An 11,741-nucleotide genomic window follows, 5' to 3' on the forward strand; every position below is an offset into this window, starting at 1 on the left:
GAACCACAGGCCCCATGCTGTGCTGGCAAAAATCTCATCTCATGCTGGCCTGTTAGCATTTCAGAGGCTCTGAGGGAGATGGAACAGGCTCAGTGGCTGGCTGCTTGGGGCTCTAACCCCAGCCCTGCTGTCTTCTGGCTGTGTGGCCATGACAAGCCCACCTCTCTGGCCTTAGTTTGTCATCTGTGAAATGGACATAATCTATCCACCACATCAGGCTGTATAAAGATTAGGCCAGGCGTGGTGCCTCACACCTGTAATCCAGCGCTTTGGGAGGCCAAGGCAGGCAGATCACCTGAGGTCAGGAGTTCGAGACCAACCTGGCCAAAATGGTGATAACCTGTCTCTAATAAACATACAAAAATTAGCTGGGCATGGTGGCATGTACCTGTAATCCCAGCTACCCAGGAGGCTGAGGCAGGGGAATCGCTGGAACCCGGGAGGCAGAGGCTGCAGTGAGCCGAGATTGCACCACTGCACTCCAGCCTGAGTGACAGAGCGAGACTCCGTCTCAGGAAAAAAAAAAAAAAAAGATATGTCCAAGTCCTAACGCTCAGTATCTGTGACCTTATTTGGAAAGAAGGTCTTTGCAAATGTAATTAAACTAAAGATCTTGTACTGAGATCATTCTGAATTAAGAATGGACCCGTGGCTGGGCACAGTGGCTCACACCTGTAATCCCAGCGCTCTGGGAGGCTGAGGTGGGCAGATCACCTGAGGTCAGGAGTTCAAAACCAGCCTGGCCAACATGGCGAAACCCTGTCTCTACTAAAAATACAAAAAAAATTAGCCAGGCATTGTGGTTCACACCTGTAATCCCAGCTACTCGGGAGGCTAAGGCAGGAGAATCACTTGAACCTGGGAGGCTGCGGTGAGCCGAGATTGCGCCACTGCATTCCAGCCTGGGCAACAAGAGTGAAACTCTGTCTCAAAAATAAAAAAATAAAAAGAGTGGACCCATGGCCGGGCACAGTGGCTCATGCCTATAATCCCAACACTTTGGGAGGCCAAGATAGAAGGATCGTTTGAACGCAGTCATTTGAGACCAGCCTGGGCAACATAGTGAGACCCCCGTGTCTAAATACAAACACAAACAGAAAACAAAAAGAACCCGGGCTGGCTGCGGAACCCCCTAGATGGCACAGGCACATCCTGGCTTTCGAGGACAGTCACGAGCATGAGACAGCATTTCTTCTTGTCCTTGGGGCCTGCAGGAAGTTTTTAAATAATCCGCTTTTGTGCCTCTTCCAAATCTCCTCCTATGACCCTGTTTACCTTATATCACAAGAAACAATCAATAAAAGTGGTTTGTGTTCTTGCGTGCCGTGTGTTTCACAAAGGTGTTGATAGCTGAGAGCTGGTAGTGGAGGGGGGAGATTTTGGGAGATTGGGGCCCTGCCAGGTGGAGGGACTGGCCTGACCTCCGGCCCCTGCGCTCTGTTTACTTCCATCCCAGCTCCACCTCTGGGGACCCATGGAAGCTGTCGGCGAGGAACACAGGATCCGACCTGCTGAGTTCAACTCTGGCCACCTGCCTGCATCCGCCCCATCTCTCCTCTCAGCTTGGCCATGAGGCTGGCTATGAGGTCATTGGTTAAATATTTGGGGAAGCAGAGCCAGGCGAGTGGCCGGATGTGGTGACTCATGCCATCACAGGATCCCAGCACTGTGAGAGGACAAGGGAGGAGGATGCTTGAGCTCAGGAGTTTGAGACCAGCCTGTACAACATAGCAAGACCCCCATCTCTACAAAATATAAAATTAGCCAGTTGTGGTGGCACGCGCCTCTAGTCCCAGCTACTCGGGAGGCTGAGGTGAGAGGATCCCTTGAGCCCAGGAGGTCGAGGCTGCAGTAAGTAGGTAACAGAGCCAAACCGTGTCTCTAAAACAAACAAAAACAGAAACAAAAAGTACACTACTTACTGTCCTGCTTCTCACCATTCCAGCCTGGTAGTCCTTTTTTTTTTTTTTTTTTTTTTTTTTGAGACAGGGTCTCGCTCAGTTGCTCAGGCTGGAGTGCAGAGGCGTAATCACAGCTCACTGCAGCCTTGATCTCCAAAAAGACTACCAGCTTGGCTGGGTGTGGGGACTCATGCCTATAATCCCAGCACTTTGGGAGGCAGAGGCAAGAAGATTCCTTGAGCCAAGGAGTTCGAGACCAGCCTGGACAACACAGTGAGACCCTATCTCTAAAAAAATTTTTTTTTTGAGATGGAGTTTAGCTCTTGTTGCCCAGGCTAGAGTGCAATGGTGCAATCTCAGCTCACCACAGTCTCCACCTCCCGGGTTCAAGCAAAATTCTCCTGCCTCAGCCTCCCGAGTAGCTGGAATTACAGGCATGCGCCACCATGCCCGGCTAATTTTGTATTTTTAGAAGAGACAGGGTTTCTCCATGTTGGTCAGGCTGGTCTCAAACTTCCAACCTCAGGTGATCTGCCTGCCTTGGCCTCCCAAAGTGCTGGAATTACAGGCATGGGCCACCGTGCCCAGGCTAAAAAAAAAATTTTTTTAAATAGCTGAGTGTGGTGGCACATGCCTATAGTCCCAGCTATCTAGGAGGCTGAGGTAGGAGGATTGCTTGAGCCCAGGAGATCAAGGCTGTAGTGAGCTGAGATTGCGCCACTGCACTCCAGCCTGGGCAACTGAGCGAGATCCTGTCTCAAAAAAAAAAAAAAAAAAAAAAAAAGAAAGAAAGAAAAGAAAAAGAAAAAAAAAGGACTACCAAGTTTTTTTGTTTTGTTTTGTTTTGTTTTTTTATTTTTGAGATGGAGTCTCGCTCTGTCACCCAGGCTGGAGTGCAGTGGCGAAATCTCGGCTCACTGTAAGCTCCGCCTCCCGGGTTCACGCCATTCTCCTGCCTCAGCCTCCCGAGTAGCTGAGACTACAGGCGCCCACCACCATGCCCGGCTAATTTTTTTGTATTTTTAGTAGAGGGGAGTTTCACCGTGTTAGCCAGGATGGTCTTGATCTCCTGACCTCGTGATCTGTCCGCCTCGGCCTCCCAAAGTACTGAGATTACAGGCACGAGCCACCGCGCCCGGCCTGGTGTCCTTATTTCTTGGGAAAGGATACAGAGGGTCAGAGAGGCGCCCCAGCTTCTGCAGGAACACATTCCTGAGACCTGGCCTGGCCATGGTCACTGGAGTGTTTACTCTGCTTGCAGGGTCTGATGTAGTGGGGGACGGCTGGGAAGGAACATGCAGGCTATAAAGCCAGACCCCAGGTGTCAGTGCAGTTCAGAAAGCAACTAGCACAGCCATGCCCTGGCCAGGACCCATGACACAGCGATGCTCTCAGATGCTGCTGATGTTACAGATGATGTTGGGGGCACCCTGGGGGGGCACCCTGACTCTGCACAGTGAGAACCTTCTGGGGTTCCTGGGACCCTCGGACAAGCACTCTGATCCGGATGACTCCAGTTTCCAGGAGTTGCAGAAACGCCACCAGGACCTTCAGAGCACCAGTTAGACAAGGAGAGCCAGGAGGAGCTGGGCCCCAACCTCGTCCAAAAGCACAGGTGAGCTCTGAGACCTCCACCCCCAGGACAGCCCCCATGTCTATTTTCTTTTTCTTTAAAGATGTTCTTATTTGGGGGCCAGGCTTGGTGGCTCGTGCCTGTAATCCCAGCACTTTGGGAGGCCGAGGCAGGCAGATCACCTGAGATCAGGAGTTCGAGACCAGACTGGCCAACATGACAGGGTGATACCCCATCTCTACAACAAATACAAAAATTACCCGGGCATGGTGGCACACGCCTGTAATCCCAGCTACTAGGGAGGCTGAAGCAGGAGAATTGCTTGAACCCGGGAGGCGGAGATTGTAGTGAGTTGAGATCGCACAACTGCACTCCAGCCTGGGCAACAGAGCGAGACTCCAATCCAAAAAAAAAAAAAAATTCCCCTAGGACAGGGCTGTGGCTGAGACCCTGAGGGCTGGAGGCTTGGCTGGCCTTGCACAGCAGCGGGTACATGCTGGGGTGGGGAGAGGCCTGGAGACCCTGTGACTCCACTGGGGGCCTTGCTGTGTGACCCCCACAGTGAGTCCTTGTGTCTCTTGCCCACGCATGCTTGTCACATGCAGACACCCACACACACCCACTATCTGCTAGACAGAGCAGCCCTTCCTCTCCGCAGCCAGGAAGTTGGACATAGGCACAAGGGCTGACGCCTGAGGCCAGGAATCCTGAGCATTAGGAGAAGGTCTGGGAACCCCAGGGGGAAGGGTGTTCCTGGGGCATCCCCTGCCCCTCTACCATCTGGTGGCTGGACTCCACACCAGCCTGCCCTGCTCTAAAACCCCAGCTCCTCAGTTCTGTGCCACCTCCTCTCTGGGCCCAGACAAGAGCAGATTCATCCCTGCCCCAAAGGAACCACCAGTCTTGGGTCAGCAGAGCTGGGCAGACACTTCCAGTGCCATGGGGCTGTAACTGTGATTACAGGTCTGTTGCTCCATGCACTCGGCAAGTCAACAGCTGAGAAACCAGGTTGCAACATGGAAAGAGTTTTAATCCGACCGGTGTGGTGGCTCACACCTGTAATCCCAGCACTTTGGGAGGCTGAGGCGGGTGGATCATCTGAGGCCAGCAGTTCAAGATCAGCCTGGCCAACCAGGTGAAACCTCATCTCTACTAAAAATACAAAAATTAGCCCGGCGTGATGGTGCACACCTGTAATCCCAGCTACTTAGGAGGCTGAGGCAGGAGAATCAATTGAACCCGGGAGGCGGAGGTTGCAGTGAGCCAAGATCATGCCACAGCACTCCAGCCTGGGCGATAGAGCGAGAGACTGTCTCGGAAAAAAAAAAAAAAAAAAGGCTGGGTGCAGTGGCTCATGCCTGTAATCCCCACACTTTGGAGGCAGAGGCCGATGGATGACTTGAGGTCAAGAGTTCGAGACCTGCCTGGCCAACATGGTGAATCACCGTCTCTACTAAAAACACAAAAATTAGCCAGGTGTGGTGGCGCACGATTGTAATCCCAGCTACTCAGGTGGCTGAGGCAGGAGGCGGAGGTTGCAGTGAGACGAGATTGTGCCACTGCACTCCAACCTGGGGGACAGAGGGAAACGCCGTCTCAAAAAAAAAAAAAAAGAGGTTTAATCCTAGGGCCACCCAATGAGGAGATAGGAGGGAACCTCAAATCCATTTCCAGGAGGAGGAGTTTGGGGCCATATAAATGTATATATACATATATATATATTTTTTAAGATGGAGTCGGCCGGCCGCAGTGGCTCACACCTGTAATCCCAGCACTTTGGGAGGCCGAGGCAGGCGGATCACAAGGTCAGGAGATCAAGACCATCCTAGCTAACATGGTGAAACCCCATCTCTACTAAAAATACAAAAAAAAAATTAGCCAGGTGTGGTGGCGGGTGCTTGTAGTCCCAGCTACTCGGGAGGCTGAGGCAGGAGAATGGCATGAACCTGGGAGCTGGAGCTTGCAGGTTGGAGTGCAATGGCATGATCTCAGCTCACTGCAACCTCCGCCTCCTGGGTTCAAGCGATTCTCCTGCCTCAGGCTCCCAAGCAGCTAGGATTACAGGCATGTGCCACCACGACCGGTTAATTTCTGAAATTTTTTAGTAGAGACAGGGTTTCATCGTGTTGGTCAGGCTGGTCTCGAACTCCTGACCTTAGGCGATCCACCTGACTTGGCCTCCCAAAGTGCTGGGATTACAGGTGTGAGCCACTGCACCTGGCCAGGGGCTAGAGTTTTAGTTTTTAAGGGTTTTGGAGTAGGCTGAAGTGTGGAGGTCATTGCTTGGTGAAAGAGTGCAGTAGGTGAAGTCACGGACAGTAAGAAACTGTATTCTCATGCGAATTCCGTTCCTCTGTGGGGTCTTCACACTGGTGGGTGTCGTTGGTTAAGGATTTCAAAAACATCTTAAGAAATTCTTTAAAAAAGTCTTATGATTCTAAGGTCAGAAATCACATTTATAGCAAATGGTCGGTATCAGGTGCTACAAGCAACTTGCGGTCACAAGGAAGTGGGTCAAAATGCAGCCTGATTAATGCTTAATTATAACTAAATTTCTGTCCAGAATTCTTTTTTTTTGAGACAGAGTTTTGCTCTTGTTGCCCAGGCTGAAGTGCAATGGTGAAAACTCGGCTCACTGCAACCTCCGCCCCCTGGGTTCAAGCGATTCTCTTGCCTCAGCCTCCCGAGTAGCTGGGATTACAGGCATGTAATCCCACCACCAAGCCCGGCTAATTTTGTATATTTAGTAAAGACAGGGTTTCTCCATGTTGGTCAGGCTAGTCTAGAACTCCTGACGTCAGGTGATCCACGTGCCTCGGCCTCCCAAAGTGCTGGGATTACAGGCGTGAGCCACCGGGCCCGGTGCAGAATGCTTTTTTTTAGAGACAAGGTATTGCCATCTTGCCCAGACTTGTCTCGAACTCCTGGGCTCAAGCAATCCACCCACCTCAGCCTCCCAAAGTGCTGAGATTATTGACATAAGCCACCATGCCTGGCCCCCAGAATTATGAATCCTGTGAGGATGGCTTCAAGGTGAGCGCTGAGCCAGACAAAAGGATGGGGTTTGGGAGCACCCTGCTTAGACTGGAAAGATAATGTTGGAGAAGACTTCCTGGAAGAGGGGCTTTTTGGGTAGAGTTTTGAAGAATGAGTAGGAGTTCTCCAGAGGAGGATGAGTAACTGCAATAACACCCAGTTTATCAAGCGCCTCCTATGTGTCTGGCCCTGTGCTTTACCCCTCGTTTGACCACCTCTCCGGTGAGAGTCTCAGTCCCTTTTTTCCCAGTGAGGAAACAGGCATGGCAGAGAGGAATGACACATCAAGTTTGCCCTTCCTGGCTCCATCTAGCCCGTTCTCCTCTCCTTCCTTTGTTTTTCACCATCTTTAGCCTTTGACCCCAACCAAAAAGAGAAGAGAGGAAATCCCATGGGCATAGACAGCCACCTCTTAAACTCCTGTCTGGAATTTTTCACATAGTAACAATGTCTTTTTTTCCTCCAAAAAGACTCCCAGGCTGGAATGGTGTCCTCATATCGAGGAAGAGGATACTGAGGCCCAGAAACGTGCCCCAGCTTTACTAAGAGCGCCCCCACCTAAAGATCCTCCCCCTAAATACACCCCCAGACCTCGCCCAGCTGTGGTCATTGGAGTGTTTACTCTGCAGGCAGGGGGAGGAGGGCGGGACTGAGCAGGCGGAGACGGACAAAGTCCGGGGACTATAAAGGCCGGTCCGGCAGCATCTGGTCAGTCCCAGCTCAGAGCCGCAACGAGCACAGCCATGCCCAGGCAAGAACTCAGGACGCTGAATGGCTTTCAGATGCTCCTGGTGTTGCTGGTGCTCTCGTGGCCGCCGCATGGGGGCGCCCTGTCTCTGGCCGAGGCGAGCCGCGCAAGTTTCCCGGGACCCTCAGATTTGCACTCCGAAGACTCCAGATTCCGAGAGTTGCGGAAACGCTACGAGGACCTGCTGACCAGGCTGCGGGCCAACCAGAGCTGGGAAGATTCGAACACCAACCTCGTCCCGGCCCCTGCAGTCCGGATACTCACTCCAGAAGGTAAGTGAATCTTAGAGATCCCCTCCCACCCGCCAAGCAGCCCCCATATCTAACCAGGGATTCCTCTTGTCTTGAAAAGCCCAGACCTACCTTTGAGCCTCAGTTGCCCCATCTGTGCCCTGGGTAGGAACATCCTGGGTAGGAACATCCTGGATCCCCTTGGGTCTGATGGGGTAGCTGATGCCTGATTTGCACCCACAACGTGGGAGGTTATAACCCGTCCCCAAATTGCAAATGGGGAAACTGAGGTACAGGGCTGCCAGGAACCCTCCTGAATGTGCACAGCACCTGGGAAAACCAGGGACGGGGTCGGGCATGCGGTGTGGGCATGGTCCCTGACCTGGGCTGGGGCCAGGATTCAAGAGAAACAGTGGGGGTGTGGTGCATGGATAGAGGTTTGTGATGGGCAGAGCCAGCTGGAGCTGGTTCTGAATCTGATGAAATCGCTTGTCAAGGCACTGCTAAAGTCACATGCAACAAGCGACTTGTTAGGGGAGGAGGAGAGTATTTTCTCCATCTCTGTGCCCTCCATGGAGGCTCCAAGGGTGCAGGGCACCGGATGAGGTCTGGGCTGCGGTGGGACCCAGGAGGGGGCAGGCAGAGGGGCACACTCTTAGCCCGCCCTAAACCCATCTGTGCCGTGTGACTCCAGGCAAACCTCTCACCCTTGCTGAGCCTAGCAACTAGGTTAAGGCACCCTCAAACCCCAGTCTCCCCAGTCTCCCTAACACTTGTACCAGCCTGAGGGGCTGTGATTCCTAGAGGCTCAGTAGTCTGGAATGTGATGGGTTTGGCACTCTTCATTTCTCGGGATTACACCTGTAATCCCAGCACTTTGGGAGGCTAAGATGGGAGCATCGCTTGAGGCCAGAACATTGCAGCCTGGGCAATATAGCGAGAACCCATCTCTACCAAAAATGTTTAAAAAAAAAAATAGCCAGCCATGATAGTGTGTGCCTGTAGTCTCAGTTATTCAGGAGGCTGAGGCGGGAGGATCACTTGAATCCAGGAGATTGAGGCTGCACTGAGCCGTGAGTGCCCCACTGCGCTCCAGCCTGGGTAACAGCAAGACTATAATAAATAAATAAGTGAAGCAAGTAAGTTTTTGACTGCCAGAAGAAAAGCAGAGTCATGGTTGGAATCTCAGGCTGTCTGAATATCAGATATACATTAATTCCTTCAAGTATTTACTAAGCACCTATTGTGTGTCAGGCACAGTGTCAACCAAGCTAAGATTCTAAGTAGGGAATATGAATGATACACAAGGAAATAAAATAGGGTGCTTCCTATTTTAGGCAGGCTGGAAGGAAGAGGAGGAGCCAGCCATGAGAGGGAGTCTTCCTCTGTTGCCCAGGCTGGAGTGCAGTGGCACGATCTTGGCTCACTGCAACCTCCACCGCCCCGATTCAAGCCTTTCTTCTGCCTCAGCCTCCCGAGTAGCTGGGATCACAGGCGCCAGCCACCACGCCCAGCTAATTTTTTGGTATTTTTAGTAGAAGCGGGCGTTTCACCATATTGGCCACATATTGGCCTGGCTGGTCTTGAACTCCAGACCTCAAGTGATCCGCCTGCATCGGCCTCCCAAAGTGCTGGGATTACAGGCGTGAGCCACCGCGCCCGCACGGAGAAATGCTCTTGGTAGGGGAAATAACTTGTGCAAAGGCGCCGGCGCCGTGCTGAGATCCAGCTTGGCGTGTTAGGGGAAATGGGCACCCCCGTTCCTGGAAAACGGTAGGCCTGTGGGTGACCAGCTTCCCTATCTGTCTTCCCACAGTGCGGCTGGGATCTGGCGGCCACCTGCACCTGCGTATCTCTCGGGCCGCCCTTCCCGAGGGGCTCCCCGAGGCCTCCCGCCTTCACCGGGCTCTGTTCCGGCTGTCTCCGACGGCCTCAAGGTCGTGGGACGTGACACGACTGCTGCGGCGTCAGCTCAGCCTTGCAAGACCCCAGGCGCCCGCGCTGCACCTGCGACTGTCGCCGCCGCCGTCGCAGTCGGACCAACTGCTGGCAGAATCTTCGTCAGCACGGCCCCAGCTGGAGTTGCACTTGCGGCCGCGAGCCGCCAGGGGGCGCCGCAGAGCGCGTGCGCGCAACGGGGACCACTGTCCGCTCGGGCCCGGGCGCTGCTGCCGTCTGCACACGGTCCGCGCGTCGCTGGAAGACCTGGGCTGGGCCGATTGGGTGCTTTCGCCACGGGAGGTGCAAGTGACCATGTGCATCGGCGCGTGCCCGAGCCAGTTCCGGGCGGCAAACATGCACGCGCAGATCAAGACGAGCCTGCACCGCCTGAAGCCCGACACGGTGCCAGCGCCCTGCTGCGTGCCCGCCAGCTACAATCCCATGGTGCTCATTCAAAAGACCGACACCGGGGTGTCGCTCCAGACCTATGACGACTTGTTAGCCAAAGACTGTCACTGCATATGAGCAGCCCTGGTCCTTCCACTGTGCACCTGCGCGGGGGACGCGACCTCAGTTGTCCTGGCCTGTGGAATGGGCTCAAGGGTCCTGAGACACCCGATTCCTGCCCAAACAGCTGTATTTATATGTCTGTTATTTATTATTAATTTATTGGGGTGACCTTCTTGGGAACTGGGGGGCTTGTCTGATGGAACTATGTATTTATTTAAAACTCTGGTGATAAAAATAAAGCTGTCTGAAGTGCCCCCTGTGGTGTCCAGGATAAGGGAAGGTGACCTTGAGAAGATCCTCCTCTCCCTGACCTCAGTTTCTCTAGGAGACCTGGGAGAGGGTAAGTGGAAAGGCTCAAGGAATGAGTGGCAAGGTGTTCTCGGAGATGCCAAGCCATTGGAAGGTGCTTATGACACCTGTGAGCTCCAAAGGCAGCCTTGGCCATTCCTGACTCTCTGTCTCTATTTCTCTATCTCCCTATTTCTGTTTCTTTTTTCTTTTTCTTTTTTTTAGACGGAGTCTCACTCTGTTGCCCAGGCCGGAGTGCAGTGGCACACTCACAGCTCACTGCAGCCTCAACCACCCGGGCTCAATTGATCCTTCCACCTCAGCCACCTGAGTAGCTGGGACTACAAGCGCATGCCATCATGCCCAGCTAATTTTTGTATTTTTTTTAGAGAATCAGTTTCGCCATGTTGTCCAGGCTGGTATTTCTGTTTTGGAAACAGCTGAGACCTCACACCCTGTTAAGTCTCAGCTTCTCTCCATCTTTCCTCATTCCTCAGAACTTCTCTCTTTGGGGGCTGAGGCAGAGGATCTGTCTCTATCTTTGTCTCTATCACCATCCTGTTGTCTCTCCCCACTTGGGAGTCACCTTTCCGAACACAGGCAGCTCAGAGCCAAGTCTATCTGCAACCAAGTGCCTTGTTTTGTGGCACTGTCCCCAACCTGAGGGGTGAGTCCCATCATCCCTCCTGTTTGTGGCACTTCCACGTTAGTGACACCTCATTCTTTCATATGTAAAGAGCAGGGAGAAACAAATAAGTTGTGAAGAATATTTTCATGCACACCATGTCTCCCAGGTTGTATATACTTCCTGTTTAGGATCTTGGAATTCCCAGGTGTGCTGAGTCCAGCCCCCTCCCCACACCAAACTGCCTGCCCACCCTGAATCTCTGAGAGGAATGGCGATGGGTGTCTTGGGGGACAGAGTACCCACTTCCAGCAGTGAGGTGTATCTGCTGGGAATGCCACCGCCCACAGGCCAACCTGAATGACTGCAGGTTCCCCTTAATGTATTCAGTGAGTGCCCACTTTATGCCAGGCCCCAGACACAGCTGTAAGAAGACACACAAGAACCACCCCACTTTGCAGAGCTTGGTTGAGTGAAGGGGACAAATGAGTAAATCCTAAGAAAGTAGTTGATTGCAGTAAGATTTGTGCTGGGGATTCAACCCATCAGTTCATTAGTGAACAGAGGCAGAGGCGATCTAGATAGCTGGATGGGGAGGCCTCCCTGGGGAGGTCACATTTGAGCTGAGACCTGGAGGAAGAAAAGGAGTCAGGGAGCGGGTAGTTGAGGGTGGACATTGCAAGTAAATACAAACAGCAAGTGCAAAGGCCCTGAGACGGGAGCAGGCTTACTTCAGTCACAGCAAAGCTGTTGAAAATGGGCACCTAGGAGGCTTCAAAATTAAACTCAATACCAAAAGGCAGCAGATGGCGTCACTGAGTCTTTCCCCAAACAACAGCTGTTGCCTTTGCAAGGTATAGGGCTGGGCCTGTGCCTTCTCTGTGCTTCT

The 11,741-nt window shown here is 52.8% G+C and overlaps 1 protein-coding gene across 1 annotated transcript; it reads left to right on the forward strand.

Moving 5' to 3' along the window:
* The first annotated feature begins 7,192 nt into the window (after positions 1–7,192).
* Positions 7,193–10,193, forward strand: GDF15 (growth differentiation factor 15). Its single transcript, XM_054466044.2, has 2 exons — positions 7,193–7,530; positions 9,305–10,193. Exons 1-2 carry the CDS (start codon positions 7,254–7,256, stop codon positions 9,952–9,954), a joined length of 927 nt encoding a protein of 308 aa, XP_054322019.2. The 5' UTR covers positions 7,193–7,253; the 3' UTR covers positions 9,955–10,193.
* The last annotated feature ends 1,548 nt before the right edge of the window (positions 10,194–11,741 follow it).

This window comes from Pongo pygmaeus, chromosome 20 (genome assembly GCF_028885625.2).
Source record: "Pongo pygmaeus isolate AG05252 chromosome 20, NHGRI_mPonPyg2-v2.0_pri, whole genome shotgun sequence".
NCBI lineage: Eukaryota > Metazoa > Chordata > Mammalia > Primates > Hominidae > Pongo > Pongo pygmaeus.